General features: G+C 46.0%; 8 protein-coding genes across 8 annotated transcripts; 4 read left to right on the top strand and 4 right to left on the bottom strand.

Moving 5' to 3' along the window:
- Nucleotides 1–175: 175 nt before the first annotated feature.
- HO173_009592 (uncharacterized protein) lies at nt 176–2047 on the bottom strand (the record flags this gene model as incomplete). The annotated part of the gene is made up of 2 exons (XM_037311482.1): nt 176–1105; nt 1895–2047. The coding sequence occupies 2 exons, from the start codon at nt 2045–2047 to the stop codon at nt 176–178; spliced, it is 1083 nt and encodes a 360-aa protein (XP_037161638.1).
- Nucleotides 2048–2498: 451 nt separating this feature from the next.
- HO173_009591 (uncharacterized protein) lies at nt 2499–2771 on the top strand (the record flags this gene model as incomplete). The annotated part of the gene is made up of 1 exon (XM_037311481.1): nt 2499–2771. One exon carries the CDS (start codon nt 2499–2501, stop codon nt 2769–2771), a length of 273 nt encoding a protein of 90 aa, XP_037161637.1.
- A 1850-nt stretch (nt 2772–4621) lies between these two features.
- HO173_009590 (uncharacterized protein) lies at nt 4622–5120 on the top strand (the record flags this gene model as incomplete). The annotated part of the gene is made up of 3 exons (XM_037311480.1): nt 4622–4780; nt 4847–4859; nt 4924–5120. 3 exons carry the CDS (start codon nt 4622–4624, stop codon nt 5118–5120), a joined length of 369 nt encoding a protein of 122 aa, XP_037161636.1.
- A 554-nt stretch (nt 5121–5674) lies between these two features.
- HO173_009589 (uncharacterized protein) lies at nt 5675–6474 on the top strand (the record flags this gene model as incomplete). The annotated part of the gene is made up of 4 exons (XM_037311479.1): nt 5675–5685; nt 5753–5953; nt 6103–6196; nt 6268–6474. The coding sequence occupies 4 exons, from the start codon at nt 5675–5677 to the stop codon at nt 6472–6474; spliced, it is 513 nt and encodes a 170-aa protein (XP_037161635.1).
- Nucleotides 6475–6814: 340 nt separating this feature from the next.
- On the bottom strand, nt 6815–7709 carry HO173_009588 (uncharacterized protein; the record flags this gene model as incomplete). The annotated part of the gene is made up of 2 exons (XM_037311478.1): nt 6815–7613; nt 7672–7709. The coding sequence occupies 2 exons, from the start codon at nt 7707–7709 to the stop codon at nt 6815–6817; spliced, it is 837 nt and encodes a 278-aa protein (XP_037161634.1).
- Nucleotides 7710–11181: 3472 nt separating this feature from the next.
- HO173_009587 (uncharacterized protein) lies at nt 11182–13207 on the top strand (the record flags this gene model as incomplete). The annotated part of the gene is made up of 4 exons (XM_037311477.1): nt 11182–11529; nt 11580–12174; nt 12227–12479; nt 12580–13207. 4 exons carry the CDS (start codon nt 11182–11184, stop codon nt 13205–13207), a joined length of 1824 nt encoding a protein of 607 aa, XP_037161633.1.
- Nucleotides 13208–14927: 1720 nt separating this feature from the next.
- HO173_009586 (uncharacterized protein) lies at nt 14928–16235 on the bottom strand (the record flags this gene model as incomplete). The annotated part of the gene is made up of 1 exon (XM_037311476.1): nt 14928–16235. The coding sequence occupies one exon, from the start codon at nt 16233–16235 to the stop codon at nt 14928–14930; it is 1308 nt and encodes a 435-aa protein (XP_037161632.1).
- Nucleotides 16236–17885: 1650 nt separating this feature from the next.
- On the bottom strand, nt 17886–19894 carry HO173_009585 (uncharacterized protein; the record flags this gene model as incomplete). The annotated part of the gene is made up of 4 exons (XM_037311475.1): nt 17886–18399; nt 18477–18625; nt 18677–19626; nt 19681–19894. The coding sequence occupies 4 exons, from the start codon at nt 19892–19894 to the stop codon at nt 17886–17888; spliced, it is 1827 nt and encodes a 608-aa protein (XP_037161631.1).
- Between the last annotated feature and the right edge of the window lie 7498 nt (nt 19895–27392).

The raw sequence follows: 27392 nt of genomic DNA, 5'->3' as shown, positions 1-27392 counted from the left end.
CCTGTACGTGGAGATTGCCGACTTTGGGTGGTTAGTGTGCGGAAAGAGAGATAGTTACGTGATAAACTATGCCATGATACTGAAGGCCTAAGGCCTCAATGTTCCTGTCCAATCTCAGAATCACAAGCCGCTCTGTTCACAAACGCCGATCATTAGGCCCTTCATTGAGATGTCTTCACGACTTGGATCTCTCCAGGTAGTCAGAGCAGTTCGACACCTCCTCCTGCCAATCATGTTCCGACGGATACTTAAGCATCCAGCTGAACTCGAACTCATTCGTAGCATATAGCACACGCGTCGCTTCAACATTGACCTGTCTGCAAGTGCCCAATATGCTAATATCCCCTGGATACCACGTAATGACCTTCTTGTCGCCCGTTCCTGTACTCAAAGTATGCGGAAGCGCGTGACGGTATACATGCTCTCTCAGCTCCAACGGGAGGCGCATGAGTGAATTCTTTGTGTAAGCATCCGTAAGATGTTCCTGCAACCTCGTCCTAAGCGCCTCATTTACCAGCCCAGGATCTTCCACGGTGACTTTCTTAGTCCTTTTCAGTTGCCAGAAAGGATCCATAACTAGCGGCAGGATCGTGTGACTTTCTTCATTGCCTCCATGGTAGCTTATGCGGAGTTCGCGGATCTCATGCATTTCTTTCAGGAAAGCGCATAAGATGTTGACTTGGCACCTGAGACCTCGAGCTAGTACCTCAGGATTACTGTAGTTGTACTTAATCATGCCCGTGTAGCTGTCGACCTGATGGACCCTGACATAGAATTTGCGCATCAAAGGCCTATAGCGCGCAACGATCGGATCTGGGAAATTGAAGACGCGTTTTGGTACTAATGATCTTTGGGGGAGAACCCATTGGTAGAGAAACTCAGCCTTATCGAATCTGATGTCGATGAGGAAGGTGGGGTTTCCGTACATCAGCCTGATGCATTCTTTGTACACCAGGCGGTTCGTGGCCCATATGGCTGCAGTTGCTCGGAGCCAGACGATGCCACGATCCGGATGGTCTGTTGTGCTAGGCAGCACATAATTGTATATGTGGGCTCGCAGCTCGTAAGGCAACTTGAGGAACGGACAGCCTTTGGGCCGGGATGCCTGAAGCTGCTCAGCCTTGGGCGGTTCTCTCCAGAATGGTGGTGAAAGTACAGCGAGTCAGAGACCGCGAGCATTTCCGAATCATAGCCATAGACTGATATAGAACTCATAGCTGGTGGATGCATATGATCCGTGATCGCAGGAACGACGGGTTCATACTACAATTGATCGTGACTTGTTGGATCGAAGTTGAGTGCCGGGTGGCAAGAGTGAAAAGATGGGAAGCGAGTACACTAGTGGGACCGCGATCAACAAAGCTTAGGGCTGGCCACTTGAAGGCGGTTCTGTGAAGAACACATGTAGTCATGGTTGATATTTCACGTGATAGCAAAATGATGCAGATGATGTTAAGGTGATCAACGTCGAGCAATCCTTCCTCTTTTGACTCACCGCAGAAACGCTTCAACACTCTCGAAATACGTTGGTTCTACGTATCATTGAGTATTCGCAATTCTTGCCGAGAATGTTTGGGAACAAGCAGCGGACACCCTTCTGACAATTTCATGAGGTTTGGCAGCAAGAGTTCCGAGGACGAGTCAAAATGCATGAGTGTGTAACTCACAACCCAATGTCCCACGGTTTGATGCGTACAGAGAAGGAGACGGGCCTCCTTCTCCCCACAGACAATTTAAGGTACTTCTGCCCCACCCTCTCAGTACCTTCCTCCCAAGCCGCTTCTAAACAAGTTTCTCTATACCAAAAACAAAACAATGCTCACCAGCGCACCAGGAACATCCTCAAAACATGTGTCTCATTAGAACTCCCGCCTCAGAGCCCAGAAGACCTGACGCCAACAGCGAAGGCAACGCAGACCTCTTCAGCGCGCCTCAGCCTCAAACGCGGCACCGCATCACCATCGACATGGAGCATCTGATCCTTTCTCACAGCACCATTATTGAATAGATTTTCCTCACTGGGGTGGGTTGCTGCGTATCTTGGCATATTCCTTTTGGCGTCGAGGTTAGCTGGCCAGTAGCGTGGAACCCAGTGACTCTCTTCGAGCTCGAAGGTGAAGAATGATAGAATTTTTGTGGTATATGAGAGTATACCTGTCTGAGGAGTGGTGGGGAGAAGAGACGAACCCAACACCCACCATCTCAGAAAGTGTTGCCAAGAAGTCCCTGAGCGGAAGGCGAGCTTGTCGGAGGACGGGTGGCCTCTTGACTAGAGTATAGAAGTTCCAACCTTTTCTCATCGTCGATGGCCAAGTCGTTAGCGCCTTTTCCCGGTTGCTCGATCTCGCGGATCATCTATACCAAGGGTATGTCGGATAGCAAACGTTTGTTGCCTTGAGGTTCCCAGCCTCCTCTAATGTCTGCATGCTCACCGGGAACCACATGTCCTTTAGTCTTGGATCTTTCTGCTTCTTGAAGTCATCGAGCTGGAAGAGCACATGCTTGAACCTCAGCCGCCTCTCATTGATGGATACAGCGTGGCGGATGTGCTTCGCAGGCGGAACGGGCACTTACGGCGACGACTTGCGACACAAAAGGACATCGAACTAGTCTACGCTGTTGACACAGTCGAACAAGCCCAGGAAATGATGTACGACGTGGGGACCAGGCCCATCGCTCGCGGTACAGGCTCGTTATCTTTTGATGTATGTAGATCTGATTTGAGTACGTCATGTACTGTCGAGGCCTTGACACTCAAGACGGCTTTGTGAGTGCTGAGAGTCTTATGAGTCATACCTTCCTAAATTTATGCAAGATGCCACTGTTGCTCAGTAAGAATGTGCAAAAGACGCCGAGAACGTGTACGTTGTAAGAGCGATGTATCTTCTTCCGGAAGTCAACCCTAAACGTTCACTCACGACATGAGAAGAATTGATCTTCCTCCCGTGGGAACGAGTAAAGCGAGATAACAATGATTGATTAAGCGAAGGGAGAAGGGGAAAAGGGGAAGAGCGAAGGGGGAACGGGGACCATCTAAGACTATTGCTCCTTCACCTCCGCACCACAGTCAATTGATCGTGAATGCGGCGTAGGGGGTTCCACGTTTGGCGGTGATACATGTAACTAGCTAGCGATGAGAGTGGACACTGCTCTGGGCCCTTGATGATGCCGGTCCTGCACAATAATCGACTACTCTCTCCACACACACACACACACACACACACACACCCCACTTCGCACTACATGTTGCAGTAGTGATCGAATGATGGAACGATCACCTTATCACTATGAAGCGGCATGTATTCTGTTAGAATCTAAGATGGTGGGAGTCTTGAAGGCTCCATCTTCTCGGATCCATCTAAAGACAAAGCGGACTCGCAAAACCTGAAACCCTTCGATCGCAATTTAGTCTTGGCATTTATGAATTGCAAATTAAAAAGAATGCTTGAAAGCTGATTCAGCTCGCCTCCGACTTTTTGTTAGCGTCATTCATAGAAAATTGTAGAGAACGTACTTGCCACTCTTGCAATAGCCACTGTCGTCTACTACCCAGTTAAATATTCGTGATATCGAAGCTAGTGGGATACACGCTTTCCTATGTTTTGTCTCTGACTTAGGCGTGTAATAGCCACATCGCCAGCCTCTGTACGCCAGCGTGCCCAACTCTTACTCGAATCCATTGGCGACCTGAAGCCGTAGCTGCGGATGCCTGTTCCAGTGTACGACGGCGTATCGATGGGAGCGGAACCTGCTATCTATGGTGACACCGTGGTCCCTCGTGATAGGTATATTCATACACAAAGGCGATGCCGCAGCCTCCACCTGCGCTTTAGACGCTCTTCTTAACTACCAGCGTCAAAAGTCGTGGCTGTATCAAGACAATTGGCGCGGTTCTTGAAGAGGAGTGGGATGTCGAGGTCCACAAGTCCATCGTCTGCAGGGCTCTAAAACAGGCTGAAGTCATACACAAGAAAGGTCAAAGCTGTAATAGATTTGCGGTGAAGCATTTCAAGCAGAGCACTATAGGCTAAATATTTGACGGCGAAATTAAGGCATTTGAACGAGATTTGAAGCATTTGACTATGGAGATAACAGAGTAGTTACAATGAAATACTACGTAATATCAATCAAAATCCCCACCTTCTCTATGACCTTCTCCCTAACCTAATCGTTTCAGAGCATAAGTATGCTGATAAGTCTCCCTCCACAAGGCCTAGCCGTCTGACGAGAATTGACGGTATTCCGAGGCATTACAACACCACCGTATTCGTGTTTGGGCTATACAGAAGCTTCAAAAATATGGAGTGGGCTGGTACAAGAGTGGCAAGTAAGATACGTTCTCTACAATTTTCTATGAATGGCGCTAACAAAAAGTCGGAGGCGGAGCTGAATCAGCTTTGCCAAGCATTCTTATTTAATTTGCAATTCATAAATCAGCCCTACAGATATAGCTCCACACGTCTTCCCGGTCGCGCTTCTTACGCGAAGTGAACCACTTCCACCTCGTCGCCTTCACCGCAAGCTCACCACCTTTCAACACCAGACCTCGAACCCGCAGATACTCCAATCCTTGCGCCAATACCCTACTGCCACATAAAGTCACAACCTGATCCTTGCCATCATGAGCAGCACCAACCCCACGCACGGCGGCACCATGAGTGATCCCGCCCAGACCGTCGCTGAGGGAAAGGGCAAAGGCAAGGCAACCGATGCGCCTCATGATGTGAGCATGGGCGAGGACGATAGCAGCTCGGACGAAGAGACTGGAGCTGAGGATGAGGTGCGCCTCTCGTCTCTGTCAATGGCATACGCTCTCAGAATTGTCGCTAACGCATTTCGCGCATAGCCAAAGGAAGAGCGTAAGCCTCTCCATAACCACCCTACCGAACACCAATCACATCGCTAACGCCGGTGTCTCTGCAGCTGAAGAAGAAGACGAAGACAACATGGAGGAAATCGACACCGACAACATCATCAGTGGTGGCCGGCGCACACGCGGTAAGTCCATCGACTTTGCCAAGGCAGCCGAGGAGGCGGGCGACGAGCTGGACGACGATGATGATGACGAGGAGGATGACGATTTCGAGGAGAAGGAGGATGACCACGAGATGAAGGACTAGGACTAGCATCGACGGCATGCGCTGTCTGGAAGCTGGAGCGCGACCCGTGGATCGATTGCCTTGCATAGAATCGTGGCAGCGGTGCAAAAAAACGGAGCTGCAAAAAGCATTTGTTACTTGCATTGTTCATAAGGAGATATATGAGCCTAGAGACTCTCTTCTGAAATTTGCTGGCATGGGCGCTGGAATGCGCCGAGCAGATTTGTGTGCTCGCTGCTCTTGAGCATCGATTCGCTCATAGCATAAGATGATATCCAATTGAACCAAGCTCCTCTGAATGGAAAATGGCTGTGAAACGGACAGTCAAAGAGCGCCAAGCTTTGTTGAGTTGCCATCAACAATTAATGCCCGCAACAATTCAGCGAGCACCAATCACTTCCCCATCGCAATGGCCGAGCTCCCTTTCTCCAACTCGCCCAATCTAATGCACCACTTATCCAACCGCATCATGATCCACTAGTATTTCTCTCCACAATTGCTGCCTCTCCCTTCTTTCATCCCCCAAAGGCCACCTCTCTGCTTCCCCCCAGGCACCCTCTTTCCCCTCCAGAAATATGGCCTCAAGGTATTCCCATTCTTCCGTACTACGTCTCTGTTCTCTCTATAGCCTAACTCACCATGACCGTCTCCAGCAGATTCGGCACCTCCGCCCTCCACCAACGCGACCCCCGCTCCGCCCTCTTCGACTCCTACACCGGCGACCGAAATCGAGCTGCTAGCGCTTCACCGGGCGGATATGGCTACGCGGGGTCGAGTAGCAGTGGCATGGGGCCCGGTGGGAGCGGGATGGGGCAGGTCAATGGGGCGTTTCGAAGTGCTACGCCGAATTCGAGGTATGTAGGGATTGGGCGGGATTGCTTGGGGAGAAATGGCGCCAGGGTATTATAAGAGAAGGGTGGAAAGGCAATAGATTGCAAGGGGAGGAGGAAACTGGAGCAGTGGCATAGGTAGAGCAAGAGGCTGATGATATGTTGGTATTCAGAGGTCAATACAGCGACGCCGTACTCTCCGAACTCGAAAATCAAAATGACCAGCACCTCGAGGGCATAAGTGCCAAGGTGAAGATGCTGAAGGATGTTCGTCTCCACTCTCCCTCCCTTCCCCCTTTCACCGTCCCTTGTTCCAGTCTCCCGCTAACGTACCACAGATCACCGTCTCCATCGGCGACGAGATCCGCTCCTCTTCCTCCATGGCGGATAGCATGAATGACTCGTTCGACAGCACACGCGTGCGGTTACGAGGGACTATGAATCGCATGTTGCGGATGGCCGAGAAGACGGGCGTCGGGTGGAGAGTTTGGCTTGGGTTTTTCGTGGCGGTGTGGTTGGTCTTTGCTTATGTTTGGCTGTTCTAAGAAGCCTAGTTCAAGAGGAGAGTGACGCAACGAAAGGAACTCAACGGGATATACTCGAGTGTGGGGAGGACATGAGGCGCAGATATAGATGCATAAGGAAGATTCTGGGAGAGTTTGCATAAGCACGGCGTCGACAGCATTGCGAAAAGGCGATGCTCATGTTTAGTGGGTTTATCATAATGATCTGCATCTACGGAAATAAGGGCAATTGAAGCCATACTATTCTAGCAGTTTAATACACCACCTGCCTATCGCTTTCCACCGTCAAAGAGAATGCATGTTCGCCAGCCAGCCAGCCAAAGCGATCTAGCCAATCTAGCAGAGATCACCATTATCTCTGTCAATTCTCTCGTCCCCTCCCCCTCCCACTACTCCTCCTCCCCGTCCTAACAGGACTGCTTCCAAACACACTACTCCCCAACACCCCTCCCCCATTAGCCCCCAGCACCAACCCCCGCCCTCCATTCCCAAACCCCCCTCTCACAAGGCCCCCATCATCACTACTCTCATCCTCGACCTCCGTATCCGTATGCTCATAACTCCCCTCCTCCGCCTCCGGCACCTCCGCATCCAAATCCGCATCCCCATCCTCCCTCCCCTCCCCCTCCTCAAGCAAAGTCTGTTCCGCCCCCTCCAACCCCTCCTCCTCATCCTCCTCCGCATCGCTCCACCCCCCCTCTCCCTCAACATCCGCATCCGCATCCGCATCCGCATCCGGCACCTCCTCATCCAAATCCCTCTCCCCCTCCCCCTCCTCCCCAGGCACAACCTCCACCGCCTCCGCTTCCGCCGCCGCCGCCGCCTGCGCTTCCGCAAGCGCATACTCCCTTGCCCGCGCCACCTCCCCCTCTTCCCGCTCCGCCCGCTCGTCCGCCATGCCCTGCAGCGTCTTGCCGACGCCCGGCGGGCGCAGCCAGCCGGCGCCGAAGCGTCGGATGTTGGCTTTGCGGTGGCGGACGGCGGTTTCGTGCTCGCGGAGGATGGAGAGGTGGGTGCGTTGGTGGGGATTGTTGTTGTTGTTGGTGCGGTGGGCGTGGGCGTGGGCGTGGTGGGGTTGGTGCGGGTCTGTTGTTGTGGGGGTGGGGTGGGGTTGGGACGGGGGGGCCGGCGGAGAGGGAGGCGTACCAGAGGGTGTGGGGCTGGAGGGGGAGTTAGTGGTGGGTGCGGATGGGGGGAGGAAGGGGGGGAGGGTGGTACTGAGGGGGGGGCGGAGAGTGGGGAGTGAGGGAGAGCATTGCTGGTAGTTGCTGGAGAGATTCGTGCGCGGGTTGGTGGGTTTGGTTGAAGTGGCGTGTGGTAGGAGGTAGAAGATGGAGAGGAATGTGGGCGCTGGGAGAAAGGTGATGTAATTCTGGTACTCCGTTAATTTATGGCACGAGAAGATGGCAGACGCAAATTTCTATGCTCGTACGGCACGTGACTTTCATCACGTGAGACTACCGCTACGCTTTGTTAACCAGACTATCTAAGTTAACTCAGTAGCCCTTTTAAGTCTTCTTATATATAAAAAAAATAGATATATTAATTAAACTTTAAAATATTCTTTTTATTTTTTATTAAAATCTTCAATTTTATTTTTAATTTTTAAAATGTAATTTATACTTTTAAAAATATAAAAACTTTAAAATTCTAAAAAGGTAAAGAACGGTTGGTCATTATCGAACATCGTACCTCGGCTCTCGGCTCTATCACGGCGCTGGAGTGCAATCTGGATTTGAAAAGAGCAGAGCCAATAGTCAATAATGTAAGGTACCTTGAGGGAAGCACTCTGTGATCAGCCCTATAGACCCTTTGCACGTCGGCAAGCGTTGGCGTATCCGCCCCCTGTTCAACAGCACTGTAGAGTACCTTGCGGACTAGGAACGGGCCCGGGACCGGGAGTACTAAAGGTTGGGACGGACTCCGTAGAGTGGGAGGGGGTCCGACTGAGACACCGTCTCATGCCTCACTAGACACCGTCTCGACACCGTTCCGTCGCGCCCACCCACCAACAAAGTAAGGTAGCGAAGCTTATGCACCAATGGGCGAAAACAAGGTGAGATGTGAAGGATTGAGCGAGTCAACTACCTACCTAGTTAAGTTGTAGTGGTTGACGCGCGTCGCGGTTTAGTCTGGTTTCATTTTGGTGCGTTGCGATGCTCCTGAACAGGGGGCGGGTACGCCAACGCTTGCAGCCCCGACGTGCAAATGGTCTGATGTTTAATGAGTTGAACACTCGTTAAGCGAGCTGGGACCATTTCATATCTGACCATGAACCGTTATGCATAACGATAAGCTCAATAGCGTCTGAACCAACCATTCTCAATTCCGACCTCCACTGGCTGTTCGATGCTACATAGGTAGTCTTGGTCTTTCTTGTTGTTCTTTTTTGGTAAACCTCTCCAAAGCTCTCCCGTGATCATTTCAAACCTGTCATCGTTCCCACAGTGTAACCAAAAAGGGAGGGAATCGATTCTCAGACCACTAGTTGATGTTAGCTTTTGGCATCAGAGGAAGCGGAAAGAATCCAAGCTTAAGATAATCGTCACACAGCTTCTTAGCTTACCAAGGAAATAGCCAGTATGGGCGATACGTCTCAGGGTTCAATACCAATAGAAGTTAGCCCGGCTCGCTATTGAGACTACCTTGGTCTGCGCGAGGAGCGATCAACGCGATCCCCTTGCAGCATGGGGGTTAGATGATCCTAGTGGAGCAATGCAAGACAAGGTGAATACTTTCATCATCTTAGGTAGATGTCTTGCTGCAAGAAGGGCAGGGAATAGACACATCGGAGCTGTCCTATCCATTTATTCGGCAAGAACCTCGAGCATAGTGGACGCCAAGGAATGGAGGGTGGATGTTGCCAAATAAGGGGATAGCATGACTTCTACCTTCTCCGTACCATGACCAACAGCGGAGAGCAAGTCGTTAGAGCGAAGACACATAGCAGAGGCGCTATCCTATCACCCCAGACCCCGGGCAAGGCGCGAGCCCGAGGGTGGATGTCGCCGTACAAGGTGATAGCTTCCCTCAATGGACTCGAATGCCACCTGTAAAGCATATCCACAATGGTATGGATTACGTCTTAGCACAAGCAGTAAGGGAATGCTTGAAATGGTTTATCGGCGTAGGTGCTTGTTCACCGATCTTGACGCTCCAGCCGTGATTCGGATAGAGCCCATACATAAGGAGGGCCCATTCAGAAGTCAGAGTCTGTAAACTGGGCTATGTCGACTATGGAGGCCACGGCCGTAAGCGAGAGGAGGAAACCCGAATAGCGGTAATGAAGCGTTGCCAAAATGCCACATTCTAGATTGCGGAAATGTCCGCAACCTCAAACACCATGCTTACGCGTCAACATAACAAGGAATTCGCAATTGTGCCTTCAATTGGTTAGTAGTGCCAAGAGATAGAGCCCCAGGAGTACCATGGTGGGACGCTGGTGCCGGTGGGTGTTGTGAGATCGAATCCAAAGAGTCGCAGGTCTCCTTACTTGCAAAAGTTCTTGCATATCGAATCACATGGCTCGGTGAATACGCGAAAGACGATGGAGATGGGAATCCTGATGCAGCGCGGATGGATCTCCTAAACGTGCCACACTCTCACTGACCTGAAACATGCACTCGTTGTATCCCCTGGCCGCTAAGAAGAGAGAAGCTCAAGAAGTCATTGGGCGGGTAGGGCTGAGGATGACGGTTAATCTATCTTACCGTGTTCCATTTTTTCGGCAGATCCTCGGTAGAGCTAATAGCGAACGCGTTGCCGAATTAAGGGAGATGCTCCTCATCTTACAAGTCGTAACATCCTGCGCCATATCAACGAATCATGGAAGGCGAAGTCCTCTAAGGTACATCATCTCCTGCCTCGCCGCAGTCCCGCAAATTCGTAAGATGATGTAGTCTTCTAACCCTCAACATCTGTTTTGAACGTTGAGACATGATGGAGACGTTGTCTGACCATTGAGAAGGCTCAGGCCAACACCACTTGACAAGAGGACGGGCGCTAACGTGATTGTGTGCACATGTGGTGACGAGAAAAGCGCATCTAAGTTCCCAGGCCCTATTGCTCTTGGCATTAGGATGGTACCAATGCCAAATTTGGCGGAACACTTATCAAGCAACTTGCACCAGTTACCCCGGAGGCACCGAGGTACGCACACGCGATACTATAGTGGCGTATGACTACGGACTTGAGTCACTATTGCCTATGGAGTCTTGAAAACTGTAAGTAATATTATGGAGCCTTCAACAACGCGTGAACGATGTTGGATATCGAACGCACAGGTTTCGTCTTACCGTGCCGAGTGTCTTTACAAATAGCACAAAATGTCTAGAGCTAGTGATTCCTACATCGTTGTCGAAAAGAGGTGGGAAATAGCTAGCGGCAAGTTTCTGTTACAGGAGCATATGACGCGTCAACGCATCTTCAGCGAAACACCAACAGTAACAAAAGCTCGTTGGTAGGCTTAGATAGGTACGAATGTACAGGGTCATTGGGGTGCAGAATATTTGCGTGACGCGTCTTCTGAAGAGATACTACGAGGCGTTGCAACGATTCTCATTTGTTGATATCGCAGCCCGGAGAACTTATAAAGCCAGCACACTCATGTTCATGTTGTAACTATCGTTTGCAGCCTTAATACTCTTTGACCCGAAAGTATTTAGGGCTAAGTCTCTGAACTCTCCTTCTCGCTGTGCATACGGTCTTCAGCCTTGCATCCTTTTCAATATGCACTCATTTCTATGCTTTGTATCAGTCATCCTGCTCACGTCCTTGCCTGCACTTGGTCAGGTAGATTCCGACCCTCTTGACTCTGAAGTCGACACAAGTGTTCCCCCTACCTTGACAGCTCAGCCAACCAACACCGGCTCCAGGACATATCAGGTCAATCCTGCCGACTCGACTGAAAGTGTTGGGACCCAGAACAAACTTGGCACCTTACTGTACGGATATGATGGCTGTGACAACGCTGATTGGGAGGAATACTACTATGGTTACATCGATGAGGGATACTATGATTCCTGGCTCATTGCCAATGCTGCTGGTGTCAAGTCAGGCATTAACTTTAACTCTGCGGTAGGTAGCGTGCTTTGCAATATATATGTACCTATCCACTAAGAACGCAGCCCGCTGTGGAATATTTAGGACCCCCCGGCTTGAACGGCCCCCAACAGAAACAGATGCAAGCGGTCTTCGCCAACATGGCTACTATGATCTACAGCTACAAGAATCCGGTGCAACACTGGCTCCACGTGCGGTGTGACGATCCTTTGAAAAGATGTCAGAGACGACCACCAGGTAACCCTTGCGTACCGAACCCACAAAATCCAGGCCAGCAACCAAGACCTACACCCTTTGCCTACTCTCGAAACTCAGACCCAGACGACGGATACCCAATGATCAACTTCTGCAGAGGGTACTTCAAACGCGACAGCCTAGCCAGTAAGCTTGCTACCGGGACTGCTCTACCAGTTCCCGATAGGTACAACCTCGCAAATTACAATTCCAGAGCTCAAACGTTCTTTCACGAGTTGACTCATTTGGATCTCGCGGCCGATTCTCCGAGCCCCAACCCGTACGTAAATGATCTTACTATTGCAATCGATCTCAACAGCGGTACTGGCATTCCAGCCACAGTCTATACAGTGGCATACGGCACGGCCAACGCTAAAATTCTGGCTCGCTACCAGGAGAATACGGGTTACTATACTCAACAAAACGGTATGTGGTCTGTTGCATTTCTTGAAGCTCCATCCACCACTGACCTTATAAGCGGATAATCTTGCATACTACGCGCTAGCATTATATGTTATGTCAAAGAATGGCAATATCTATCCGCACCTTCCCCTCGTAACGAGTGAGCTTAACGGTCCGCCATGGAAAGATGTCCCGATTGGCACAGTCGCAGAATTCATCACGGGCGGAGACAAAACGTACTTGAACGGCACCGCAGACCAGCTTGCTGCATTGGGCATTGATATTAGTAGTAGTACTGATGATCAGGACTATCCCGGATGTGTAGATAAGTGGGTTCTCCTCCCTGAATGCTTAGCGATCTGTTCTCTTGGCCATCTCCCTTCTCTTACAGACACACTGACTGACATCTCACCCAATTGTCGCGAGCAGCGAAAACCAGCTCGGTCCCAAGGCTGGAACCGCTTTGACCATCTCCGCTCTGGCCCCCAGCTCAGCCTACCCATCCGATTACATCAGCTCCGTCTCCTCCTGGCTCTCAGACCTCGGCGTCCAGACCATCGCCACTCCACCAAGCACGAAGACCACAACCACCAAGCCCACCAAGCCCACCACTTCCTCAAGCACGACGACCACCACATCCCCACAGGCAAGCCCCACCTACGCCAAGGGCACTTGCTCCTTCCACCTCGACGAGTACTGGGACTGCGACACCGACGACAAAGACCTCTACGCCACACTCAAACTCCTCGACAACGACAAAAACGTCATCGGCCAGACGGACAATGATCCCAGCGTCCTGGGTGTGAGTATCAACGCCGACAATTCGCTGAGCCTGCAGAGCAAATTGCCGTATCCGCTCGTCATTGTGGGCGAGCACCAGGGCGATTATGTCCGATTCACGTACGACCACCTCTCCTGGACCAGCAATACGCCGTCCGGTGGGGCCAAGTGCAAAGCCGGGGGTTGGAACCCGAGGGGTGGGCCTGTGTGCGACGGAGGCAAGGTTGGGATCTTGACGAATTCGGAACGGCAGATGGATTGTTCTTTTCCGTGCTGAGCCGTGGAGAGTGGATGCGGGATTGAGGGTTTAGCGCTTGCGTGTATCGGGGGGGAGTGCTGTTGTGAGGACATGGATTTGGGGGAAGGACGCGAAATCGCACATCGGATGGATGAAGTCGGTGTCTGGAATCGGCCTCGCGCTTGTGCGATCGGGTTGGGAAATATATAGTTTTATCATGAACGGTGTGGGTGCAAATGAAACCTCGGTTTGAATCTATTCCATACAGCCATTTATTCGTTCCAATAGCTACGAGCGAACGATCGCCTGTATTTCAGCTTAGCAGTTGAATGAGAAGAACCCTATCGAAATGCGCAGGGGGTCAGGCACCTGGCTACGGAGAGGAAATATGTGTCGTCCAACTTGTTTGGTGGTCAGTGCGCTGCCGGGCAGATGTCTCACGGAGAGAGGCCACTGGACGAAGCCAGTGTCGCACCTTCTACCCGTGCCTGACCGGTTCAGCACGTAGATCGATAGTCGCAAAAGTTTTCAACCTCGTCCAAATCGTGCCCGCGGTGTGTCTATGTCGATGTCTGGAAGTGTGATTCGAGATGTGCGAAGCGGCGCACCAACGCTCTTCTGCAAGACGATCGAGGCGAGGACTGATCAAAGGACGGACACATCAGCTCTGCTGTGAAGATTTCAATCCTTGCAAAGACAGATGATCCTAGTTCTACCATCAAGGATGCATCATTGGCGTAGCTGAATACCTGAGAAGCTTTGCAGAAATAAAGTACGGCGAGTGAAAATTCAGCCAGGAATATTATCAGAGGATTATGATGGATAGATCGGGCGCCGATACGATTGTCAGATGCGTCGTATGGTTTATAGACGGCAAGTCAGTCCATGGTAAGCAATGGTCCGTATCAAAGACTGGTTTCATCTTGGGAAGAGGAGATGGAAACATGCGGAGGGGGGAGAGGGAGAGGGAGAAAGAAGGAGGTAAGCAACGGGGTTGGATGTACTGGAAGTGTAAGGAGTGCGGCTGCCTGCATGGTGGTTGGCTTAGCTATTTGAGAGGCTGAGGTGGAAAACTATAGGGTGGCAAACGCTAGTACGACCGTTTGAATCAGGGAGTTTCTCAAAGGTTTCAAAGATAATGCTGAATGGGCTACTTGACCAGACTTGCTGGGCAAATGATGCTGGCGCATTTGGGATAATGGGAGTAGAATGGGTAAGGTTGGGGATCACTTGTTCATGATTTGTTGGAATTTGCTACAGTCTTGAGATGCCAAGCTCCTTCCTAGATACATGACTGTAGCCGCACCGATCTAGAGTTATGTCAAGCTCCACCGTGGAGCGCAATGGCGTGTTGAGGGTCCAGGGGGAGCTTTATTCTTCTGAAATAAGTGTGCCGAGAGGATGATGTATCAAGACAACGCTACCATTCATCCACCTCTTGACCCGTTGGCATCGTCTGCCAGCTGCAAGCTTGATCATCGAATGGTAACAATAATTTGGAAGAGGTTGGATGCAAAACGTTTGCTAGGACACGTCGATCTGTCGTGGCGATGCCATATCGGAAGGCTGATAGGACGCAGCAGAGCATCTGCTCGCTCTGGTCCACGCCAGTCCAGCCGAGAAAGGTTGAGATGGCTACTTGAGCCCAACAGCTTCATAGTATTCATCCAGCGAAATGTCTCCAATGTTAGTAGCTCGGATATAGTCTGAAGTCACTATGCCTGCTGCATTGTTATGCCCCTCGCCCCTGGGCCCCATGTTAAGAACACGCTCGGGGCTCCAAAACAATCCACGGAGCTTGCAGGTAGCAAGTTGTTGCCCCGAGCCTGAAAGTCTGGCGCATCCTGTGGAATGTCACATCCCATGAACCTTTGTGCAGTCGCATGTCTGTGAGTGAGAGGTCTTTGAGAGTGTGCGCGTGTCTCTTACAAAACATCAACAGGTCGTCATCGTCCGAGAATAGACTTTCGAGATTGACAGTCTTCAAGGAATGCCAGTAGAAGTTGCCCATGGTTTCATTTAACGTCGGATAGAAGATGGGTTCCGGCAACGTTTCGAAGCTAAGGGCGAGGTGCTCGAGATCTGGTGAAGACGTGATGAGATCCAGCACATGTCCGTTCTCCAGACATTGCCAACGAATGTATGTATATTCCTGAACCATGCGGGCCCGACGCATGTCTCGCGGAATGGTAAAAGTTATAATCATGACCTTGAGATGAAGTAAGCTTCTCTTAAAAGTGGCGAGATCTTTCTCGTTCTGCGTAAAGACCTGCCAGTTGATAGAACAACGGAAATAGTCGAGATGTAGACCAGCTGACTCCGCGGCCAACAGAACGGAGCTGGTGGCGCCAACGCTTGATGGATATCTGTGAGCGGAACAGTGTGAGAAGTAGTACGTTGGCAGGAAACCTTTGATTTCAGCAGCATAGCGCTCATAGGCACCATCTGCAGATGTGAAAACTCTCTCAAGATACGGAAATTGCTTGATCGCTTTTGCGGTCTTTTCGCGAAAGAAGTTCGCTTGTTGGACCTTCTTTTGACTGGCATAATCTGCCTCATACATCGACCAAGCTCGATTCAATAGCTGCTTGGTCTGTCTCTGGTTGAAAACTGGTATGTTACGAAGAGATTCTCGTTGATAAGCTCGCCAGGCACGTGCGCTCGCGCAGGAATCCGGTCTTTCAGAGGAGTCGTTTCGCTGAGGTATTACACCTGTCCTTCTGATCATCCGGTCAAAATCTTCACGAGCCATGGGTCTCAGACCCTCCGTTTCGTAATCAAGCTCGACAACATATTTGCTGACAGTGGGGTGTCCAGCAATAGCCAAAAGACGATCATAGCTCTCCTCCTTGAGCGTAAGGTAGACCGTTGGAGCCAGATATTGTAGGCCGATCTCAGCAACAACCCTTCCCGCCCAGCGAAAACCGGCAGCCTCAGTAGGCTTCAAATACGTAAAGACCATATGAATGAGCTCTGCTGGTAGACGGTCCGCCGGGAATTTTGGGGCTCGGACGGATTTGCGGACGGCCTGCTTCCCGAATCTTTGTGCGGCCTTGCGACAAGCCATGACGATGATGAACGTGAGGTGAGAGTTGAGAGACGGTGAGAGGTCGACTTGAGGTTAGAGCCTTGTGACCGTGGAAACGTCAACTGTTGTCGAGAGCTGGCGTCAAACCCTATCGCTTGACTGCCGAAGAAAGATGAGGTGAAGAGACAGTGTGTGAAAAGTATAGGAGATTCTAGTATTGGCAAGAAGACGGGTTTTGTTGAGATGGTACTGCCTTTAGATTGTGATTGCGGATTAGTAGTGACTATTGAAATTTTGCTTGGCACTGAGGGCTGGTGGTCACGTGATGCGCCTTAGCGTCCGGTACGAAGTACATAATCGCACCTTCGTTCATAACACATATAGATGTGTCCCACCTTAATTTTTGACAGTAAAAGTATTCTCAAGCACCTCCGCGGATACCATGCGCACTGGCAAGTGCATCAACTACTTCTATAGACTCACCTTGACAAAGTTGCTAAATCTGGACGTCCAGGCCATCGAAGCTGGCCAAAAGCCTGTCGCCGTACTAAACACGGACTTTGGTGTCGCTCTACCTTGTATACGCACAGTCAGGTCCAGTAAAGACAGCTAATCTAGAGGTCCGTGACCTCACCTTTTCTCGAGCTAACAGCAGATCAGGCGCGTTGTTGGGGTAGACAAGCTTCTGAAGGCTCCTTTCTACGGTGTTACTACCTACGCTCGGGAGGGTGCAACATTCTGCCGCTGATAGTGCAATGAAAAACGCCTGCATGACTGCAACACAGTACCGTACTTAGACAAATTTGGTCGGCGTGTTTAATGTCAGGCCTGACCTGGCACCTAAGCTTATAGGGCTTGATAGGGTGTATTCGTGTAGAAAAGCGCGATATGCCGCGCAATTACTGGGCCTATGGCTTAGTGGTTAGCTGTGCTCACACTCAAGGCGTTGTCGGCGTCTATCTGAGAATGGTGAAGCCAGCGACTGCAAAGCGATGGCTGAAAATGGCTGATGGTCACTTCTCTACTAGTATTCGACCCGACCAAACACCCAAGACGCACATCCGACACCGAAGATCCCTCCCGCACCGCAAACGATCCGTTCTCCGTGACCTGTCCGATCCCGGCGCCCGGATATCGGAGGGACGGAGCGCGCAGAGGGGGCGATATCGATGCACAAGTGTGGACATCCATGCCGGCGGAAATCGTCAGATTAGAGAAGGATACGGGGGTTGTTTCGTTGCTGTGTGGTTGATCGGGGTTGGAAATCGGAAAGATTGTCGGCGTGTTGAAAGAGCGCGCTAGGCGCGTTTGTGGAATTTGCAGAATGGCAGGATAGGTGGCTTCGGTAGGGTGGCAGTCTTTTGGGTAAGGGATTGTGGTTGTCGGTGGTCACGTGCTGTATGTAAATTTATGCTGGAGGCTGCGTGGTTCGAGTTTGCATGTGGGAGAGTTGGTGAGACTCGATCTATATTTGGTTTTGTGGGATGCTGGTGGTCTATGAGAGAAAAAGATTAAAAAGGAGCGATGCACAGGACGACCCGGAGAGCGCCCCTAGCGTCCAAGAATGCACGACACGACCTGATCTCCAAGAGCAGCATACACGGAGACATTTTTACCCTCTAGATGGATTATTCCCTCATAAAGTCATCACACGCGCGCATCCCTCACCCCCCCAGCAGAACCCCACCCTCATCCGAGCGAAAAATCCCTCGCAAACCGCCTCTTCTCCCCCGAATCAATCTCATCCACCACGTGAGCTGCCGTATAAGCGTTCCACGCCCTGCACGTTTTATCGACGACGGCCGGCAACCGCCTCTCCTTCAACAGAACATCCTGCTCGACCGTATTGATATACAGCCCCGCACTGACATGCCACGCGATATGGCAGTGGAAGGGCCACGTGCCCGGATTGTCCGTGTCGTACTGCAACACGAGGTACGCCGGGTTCTCGGGCGAGCCCCCCTGGACCAGCTGCACGTCGCGGCGCTGCGTGTTGCGCGGGTGCGTGACGGTGCCGTCCCAGGTCCCGAAGCCCTCGGCGAGGACGTTGAAGTTGTGCCCGTGCAGGTGCATGGGGTGCGAGGCGACGAAGGTGTTGTAGACGACGAGGCGGACGGAGGCGTTGGTGCCGAAGTTGTGGACTTGCCAGTCCGGGTCGGGGAGGGAGAGGTTGCCGGCGACGGCGAGGGGGAGGATGGGGGCGCTGGCGAGGGGGGTTAGTGGGGGGGGGTGGGTGGGATAGGTGGGTGGGAGGGGTGGGGTGGGGTGCGGGAGACTTACTTGTAATCGGCGCGGAAGGTCTGGTTGTTCACGTAGAAGAGGAAGACATTGCTGTCGTTGGTATGGGCTGTGATGGTGAGGTCTTGAGTTACTGCAGGGTCCTTGGTCGGTGAGAATTTGTAGTATGGAGTCGTCAAAGAGAGATCGTCCTGCTAAAGGTTAGTGGTCTTGCGGTTTATAAAGTGATGGAAGCAGCATACGTTGCCACATTTGCTGTCATCGTAGGGGGTAGCCGTGGTATTGGGCACGGAATTTGTATCCGCATGTTCGTAGTAGATGGCGGCCAAGGCATAAGGGTGACTGGCAGTATCGCAAGTAGGACTGAGATCAGAGCGCATCCAGAAGGTGGAGTTGGGTGGGCCAGTGCCCTGGACGATGACATCGGTACGTTGACCAACACCTAGAGTGACCATGTCGGTAGTGTACGGCTCGACGGGTACGAAATCGTTGGCAATGACTCTCATTTTGTGGCCATCAATGGTGAAACGTTGAATGCCTTCAGCGCCGCTGTTGATGAGCCTAAGTCTGTGCCTCTTGCCGGAGTGAAATTGGAATTTGGAAAGGCCGGCATTCGATGTGCATTGCTCGGCTTTGTTCGGGAATTGAGCGCAATCAAGGCTCATCTTGCCATTAATCAGGTTGCTATCAGAAAACGGAGGAAGAGGATTAGGGGGAGAAGCCATGACTTCGTCGACGATCTGCTCGTATGTTTGATGATACCAGTCGCTGAGGAGGATTGGTCCGACGTCGTACTCATATTGTTCTTGGCATGGACCGTGGATGATCATAGCTCCAGCGACACCGGCAGAGTACTGAGCGCTGTAGTGAGAGTGATACCAAGATGTACCATAAACATCCGCAAGAAAGGAATAGGTCATGCATGTTCCAGGGGCGATAGGGCATTGCTCGACAGCAGGAACACCGTCAAACCAAGGGCTAGTCTTTTGCAGAAGTCCATGCCAATGTAAAGAAGTGCCTTCTTCAGGGCCCGTGATCTGATTACATACGTTCACGGTGATGGTATCGCCCCAATTAGCTTCAATGGTCGGACCCGGAAATGCCCCGTTGATAAGAATAGAGCTTCGGTTCACTCCATCGGGAGAGATGAAGCCACGAGCGATATTGAAATTGTATGTAGGACCCTGACGACCTGTAGAGACTGTCAACGTACAAGAAAATGAACCCGAGATGTGATGTTACCTACCACTGCTAAAGTCTGTGAGGTAGGGATTGTAGTTGCTGACTGTATTGGCTCCCCAGGACACGATACCATCCACCCCGGTGAGTGACAGGCTTGGGGCTGAGAGAGTACCCAGCACCGAAGCACCGTTGGTGACCGTTTGGGGCAGCGCTGGAACCAGAGCGCTGAGAGCAGCGATGCTGGCTACGGCGGCGGCGGCAGCAACAGAAGCAGTCATGTCTGAATTAGGACTGAACTTGACTCGAGGTTGTACTCTCCAGGAAGTGTTTTGTGCTGGGTAGTCAGGACTGTGGTGGCCTTTTATGTTATCGAAGCGAGTGGTGTTCCATATGTATTAGGAATGTATGATTTGAAATTTTCACCTCTAGATTCTGGTAGCTGACGTTGATGGTGCTTGCTGCCGAAAGAAAGTATTCCCGGCAAAGATCATGAAAGAATGACTGAAGAGGTGATGCCGGAATATGAAGGAGCGTTTTCAAAGGAGCGTGAGGGCCTATATTATTGACACAAGAAGTTCTCTGAATCCGCTATCCAATTTTCGGAGGTTGTTCTGGACGCAACGGTCGTGAAGAATAGCAAAGCTCGACATTCACTGGGGAGAGAATAGAACGCTGAAAGCTCGCGAATTGACTACGTATTGGACCGGATAAGCTTGCTTTACGAGCTCGCGGACGCTACGACGGAGGCAGTTTGCCTACGGATCTTGCCATCATGGGCTGTACGGTTAAGCAAGGCCTCGTGCTTCCCGGAAGGATTCCGTTCCTGTATTATTGAAGCCACGTTTTTGAACGGTCACTTAACGATTGTACAACCTTAGCCGTGCTGATCGTTTGCCTGAGATGCACCCCGGCCGTACTGTAAAATGTATAGAGATGACGTACATGACAATTTAGCAACAGCGAAGTCATTGAAGATAGGAGAACGCATTTTACACAGCTACCGCGCGCATGGAGGAATGTTGGTTGTGGTAGATCTGGCGACAGAATACGAGCAGACTTGATTAGTGCAGGAGCCTCATCAGAGCTAGAATGGCTAGCGCCAAAAGATGTTATGACAGCGAGGTAGCATTGTAAAGGTGTGAGACTTGCAGATGACTGTGAGTGGGGTCTTTCTGGAATAGAGCATTGAAATATGAGGCAGAGCATGTAGTGACCGTGGAGCATTCCAGCGATGTTTCCGGTGCTATTACCAAATAGGTATATGATACTCAGCAACAGCCTCAACCTCGCCTGGTAGCATAAATTTCAACCCTCACCCAACATCGCGGTAAGACTCACATGATAGGGCCCTTTCCACTTTTACCGAAGCGAAATATCCCTTCCAATGGCTTCAATTCAAGCATCGTGACCAGTTGGTTGGTTTCGTGTTGTAAAAGTGTATTGAGGATAAAATAGGAGCGGTTAGGCGAGCGCTAGATACAGGGTTCGTACATCTATTTCTAGCGCTGCTAGTGGGCAGCTAAGATTATGTGGGCAGAGGGTCGCTTTAAGCTTTAAGCTTCTTCACTACGCTGTCGGCCCGATAATCATGCTAGTACTTTTGCAGCTAGCGTCGCGACATGAAATAATTTCATAGCCAAATAGCACTCAGATACCTACACAATACAACAGACCCTCTTCTACACATGTTATCCCTTACTCGTGCCACCCTACTGACGGTGTGATATTTTGGTGTGCCCACTAGGAATCGAACCTAGAATCTCGTGAGTACCAAAGATGGGGAGATAAGGGGGTATGTCAATGTGTGGGCACTGGACATGATTTCAGTTACTTTAGGGATGACTTTTTGCCGGTAGCTCCCGTGGTTGAGTGGCAATTAGCACCACCCTGGTTCCAGGGCCAGCAACGCCCACGAGGTTTGGCCGGCACGCGGGTTCCAAAAAAAGCCTGCGCACCCCAAAATCTGCAAATCTACCACAACTTGTCAACGAGTGGTCATAACAAAAGGCTTCCGCTATATATGTCAAAGATTACATCGGTAACAATAAGTCTCACCGCAACACATATCCTGTAAAGACAATATTGGTAGAGTTATTTCAAAGAGTAAAACAAGGGAAGTTCTTGGCGTATTCGCAACAGTGGGACTGTGGGTTAGTGGGTCCATTATGAGGCCATAGCGTTGGTGGCTGTTTGATCAGCCGTCCCATCATTATGCGATATGCGATATATGCGATAGGAGGGAGACAGGTGGACATGGCGAGTACTATTTGTATGGCCACTGCACCAGTAGTGGGCTCTTCATTCGAATTGTTCTCTTTCAGAGCCATATCATTGTTCTCCCTCCCACCCACACCTATGTATACCTAGCTTCATTTTCACTCCAGGGCATGTCGCTCAGACATGGGAGTTTTTCTTAGCGCTGGGGGGCTTTTCTGGGCTACCTATTTGCATGTCCAGAAAAGTCTTAGCTGCCCAGTGTTGGATATGCCCAATCATATACCGTATCTACATATCTACTTGTGCATGCGTTATTTCTGTATGGCCTCACTGTTTGCGAGCACTAAACAGGCTTTTTTGGAACCCGCGTGGTAGGCAAGGCAAGCTGCAGATCTGCATGGATGTCACCAAGGCGCTTCGCTCTTTTCGCTTTTCCTGTGCAACAATGCAACAATCGCATAGGGGATGCACCTCGGAGAAACCGTACGGATTCCCGGATAAGATGAATGGCGCTTTCGGCAACCTACTGCCGTAGGGAATTCGGTCCGGTGTCAAGCTGATCTTCCTTGCCCATTTCCTTAGACTTTCACTGCTAGTAGTCTGTAAGGAAGAACCTTCTTTGCCGTGTTAGCTGAAAATTTGAATCGAGTTCATACAGTAGTTCACTGTTTCATTCATTCAAATCCAGAAAAATTGATATTCGGCTACTGCTGCCAGCTCGGAATGCTCCTGCTCTTCCTCTGCGCTGCGGCCATGTGTCGGAATGACAGCCTACAGGCTGAGAATGGCCTCTGTATTGCGCCACTGGTACGGCTCCGAGGAATCAGGGTACGCAGATTATGCTTTAGTTGAAGAACACACTTTGGGCAGTCGCCACCGCCACAACGTGGGAACGAGGGTACCTTTATCCCTTTCCTTGTGCTCGGGATGGACACGCTAGTAGGGGGGGATCAAAGTAATTCCGGCCGTCTTGGCATTATTTTTCGCCACTTTACGCGGAGAAGATTTACGCCCTTAAATTAGAAGAGTAGCTGTTTATATATTAATTACCCTCTATATATATAAAAATATATTAAAACTAAGTTAAAGAAATAGACTATATCGCTTACATCGATTATACCACTAACTTATTTCTCGTTATATTAAAATTTCGTTAAATTTAAACTTCTCTATCTATTAAAATCTCTTATAAATCTTCTATTTAGACACGCGTAATTAATTTATTTTTAATATTATTAATAATATATAAAAAGTATAATAATAATATTATATATACTTTCTTAAAGCGAGTAAAACTAGATAATATTATATATAAAGAAATTTAGACCTCTAAAGTATTAGTTAATTATAAATCTCTAAAAGACGAATTTATTTATACTATCAAACGAGAGTCTAAAAGAGAAATTATTATATTATTAAATACGTTTAAAATTAATAGTAAAATATCGAAATCTACGCGATAATCTTCTAAAAGAGTTAGAAGATTAATTACTTAGAAATATAAGAAAGAGCTTATTAGAGATAAGCTATAGGAGTATATCCTCCTATTTATTAATATCGTTATTATTAAGAAATTCGATATTCTCTATAATAATTTAGAATATATAGTTAATATCGTCTATAAAAAAGCTAATATCGAATTTTAAAAGCTTTAGTCTAATATTTATTATATTAATAAAGAAGAGAAACGAGTTAAAGAAGATTTAAATATATTAAAAAAAAATCTATTATAAGAAAGATTTAAAAAGATATTATAACTAAAGTAAAGAAGAAGGCTATAAAATAAAAGATTAAGACTAATATTATAGTTATTATTTTTATTAATTAAACTATTAAAGTAATTTCTAGCGATATTATAGAGAAGACTTTAAACGCTATTATAAATACTATTATTTTTATATAATTAATTAAATATAGTAATAAAAACGAGAATAGTAAAAAGATTATTAAGACTAAGAGGAAAGCGGTTTTAGTAAAAGAAAGAAAGCTTAAAAAATAGTAAGTAAGAATTAAGAAATCGCGATTTAATATTATTAAAGAAAATAACGCTATTATTACTACTATAGCTGAATTCTCTATAACTATATTTAATACTTTTTAGAAAGAATTAAAGCGTATTTCGAAGCTTTAAATCTTAGCGAATCTAGATTAAGATAATCTATTTATCTTATTCTCGCTATTCTTTATTAAAGAGATATTTAAGACTATTACGCGAAGTATTAATATATATATCTTATAGTAACTTACTATATCTCGAGAATAAGACTCTATTAAATCGAGAATTTCTAGTAAGAATTTTAATTAGCGTTCTTAATAGATTATTAATATAAATAAAATTAAGATATTTATAGATAGTTTAATTTATATAGATATTTATTAAGAAGATAAGATAGTAAGTTATTAAAATAAGAAGCTATTTTATAGTACGCATTATCTTATTATAAGTAAGTTATTATTATACTAATCGATTTATTAGATCTCGTATATATATTATAATTATTTATAACTTAGAATAGATTTATTTAATTATAGCGATTTTTCTATATTAGTTCTTTAAGTAATAATACGCTTATAGAGTTTATAAAAGAAGAGATAAAAGTAATAATCGAGGAGGAATTAAAGTCTTAGAGGCTTTAATAATAATATAAAATAAAGTCTCTATTAACTTCTTTTAGAAATTATTATTAGAGATATTAAAGACTTAATAATAATATTATTATTAATAAGATAATAATTCGATTTTTTAAATAATTAAAGTATATTATCGATATAAGAAATAAGTCTATTAAATAAAGGTATAAGTTCTAGATTCTCTATAAGACTAGATATCTATATAACTTTATATATTACTCGCGTACTTTAAAGATCGATAAATTAAAACTATATAAAACGCTAATAGCTATCGAATTTATAATATATTAGTTTACGCTTATATTATCTCCTCTTTCTTCTAATAAAATATATACTCTTTATCTTAATAATCTCTTTATATCGATCTCGTTATTTTACGAGCTACGAATTATAGATATTAAAGTATATAAAATTACTCGTATAAATAACAGCGTTGATTTCCTAGTAATTCTATAGATTATAAGAGAAAAATGAAATTATAAGCTATTCTAAGATACGCTTATAGCTATTTTAATAGACGACGTATTATATCTAGACTAAATTAATAATAATACGATACTCTCGCTATCTACGATATATATTATAAATAAAATAAGTAATATTATTAAAAAGTGGCGAAAAAGACTAGATCTTATCTTTATTAATACGAAGGCTATAAAAGAATTATTTAATAAATAGTCTAAGACGATACTTAAGATTTTATATTATATTAATAACTATAACTATAATATAGACTCGATAAATATTATCAATTAATATCGCTAAGCGTATAAGATTTAGAGGAAGATTATAAAAAACTAATAGTCGATTTTCTTTTAGATATTAAATTATAGTATTATTAACGACTTTAAGATTAAAAATTATATGAATTATTATTAGAAGAAGAGATAATATAGAGACTTTAGAATTCGACTATATAAGAAACTATTTTTATTTAAAAAAAAGACTAAAGTTAATAAGTATATTACTTATCTAGATAATAAATAATTTAATTAGATTATTAAATATATTAAAGTCGAGCTATATAGTAATTCTATAAGGGTTATAAAGAAGTATATAATATATACTTAATATAAGTATTAGAATACTATCGCCGAGTCTAGATTATATATATTAAGTTTAAAAAAGCGTATTTTTAGTACTCTATTAAATTCTAATATCTCTATAAAGAAGAAATAACTTTATTATACGTTATATAACTACTCTAGCTATTAAATCGCTTTATATATAATAAAAGATAAGAATTATTAAAAGCGATAATATAGATAAATATAGTTTTAAAGTAAGCTTATAGTTATAGTAAGTATATATAATTATATAGAAGCATATATAAAACTAGTATACGATTCGATTATTCTTCGAATATAGCTGTTTTTAAGCTTATTTAATAGCTATATAATTATACTTCTTTTACTATTCTTCTTTTATATATTAACTATCTACCGCCTATCAAGCTATCTTTTTATCTTCACCTTCTTTCTATTAGTTATCGATTATCTCTATTATCTTTCTCTTTTTATATAGTATTATTTAGAGTTATTATAGATAGTATAGACTAATAAGAGATAGTTCTAAAGCTATATCATAATTATAAACCTTTCGCCTCATCGTATTCTATTATCTTATTATCGTATTCTATTATCTTATTACCTTCTACTAAATTAGTCTCGCGTACTAAGATCTAATAATAAATCGTAAAATAAGATATTTCTAATACGGTTTAACTCTTTAATTACGTAATATCTAGAGAGTATAATTATAATATATTATTTATCTATATACTTAATCTTTTTAAGAATTTTTTTTAATAATTTAACACCTAGAGATTCTACTTAATTTTCGATAATTTTTAATAAGAAATATATCTATTATAGATCGTATTTAAGCTGGTATTATCGATTTTTAAAAATAATTTTTTTCTTTTAAATTATTACGGCTACTCTACTTAGAGCGTAATATTACTTAATAAGAATTATATTAAATAATAATGAAATCTACGCTAGACGTTAAATTTGACTAATTAATAGCCCTATTTAAAGAATTCTACTAGCGTATTCATTTCGAGTATAAGAAAAGGGATAGAATTAGCTTTGCTAGCTCTGAAACTAGAGTAATACTAATTATCACTTAATCACTAAAGCTATCGATAAAAAGTCGGCTGACAACGAGATTCACCTATACGTGGTGCCGGCTACGAACCCTCTAATAAAGATTTCTATGCCTTCGGAAGTCTACTCTATATCTATTTAGCAGCTGCTACGTATTAATTAGATCTTAACTTATTAGCTATAATAGATATAAATTTATAATTTAATATATTAGAGAAGCTAAGAGATCTTAAAAGAGTATATATTTATATATAGATATATAATTAGATTCTTCGATTACGATAACGATTAATTATATATAAGTAAAAATTAAATAATAAAACGCGTTAGATTAAGAGTTAACGTATTTCTCTTAAAGAATTTAATATTATCGATATAACGGCGAGCTTTATCCCTCTCGATCGAATAATATTTTTCTCTCTCGCTAATTAATAACTCTTTTCTAAATATTATAAGTACTCGACTTCGACTATAGATGAGTTAACTCATTTATAAAAATTATATAAAGATTTTTTATAGAAAAAGATTAGATAAGAGAGCTAAATTTAATATATTTAAAAAATATTCTCTTAATAGCGAAGTTAGCGAGTAATAAGTAATAGTTATATATCTCTTAATTAGCTATCGACGTACGAATAGATCTCGATTAGAATCGAAGCGAGCTCTCGACTTCGATTTAATAAATATTACTATTCTCTCTCTTACGTGATAATATATAATGAAATATTAAATATCTAAGTATATATAAAATAAAGAGATTAAAGCTCGACTTTAAGAAATAAAGAAAAAGTTTTAGAATATATTATAGAGTATAATGATA

This window comes from Letharia columbiana, assembly GCF_014066305.1.
Source record: "Letharia columbiana isolate WasteWater2 chromosome Unknown Sc0000041_s0, whole genome shotgun sequence".
In the NCBI taxonomy this organism is placed as follows: Eukaryota; Fungi; Ascomycota; class Lecanoromycetes; order Lecanorales; family Parmeliaceae; genus Letharia; species Letharia columbiana.
Note: the sequence above shows the minus strand (reverse complement) of the source record. Positions and strands in the feature narration are given on the sequence as shown.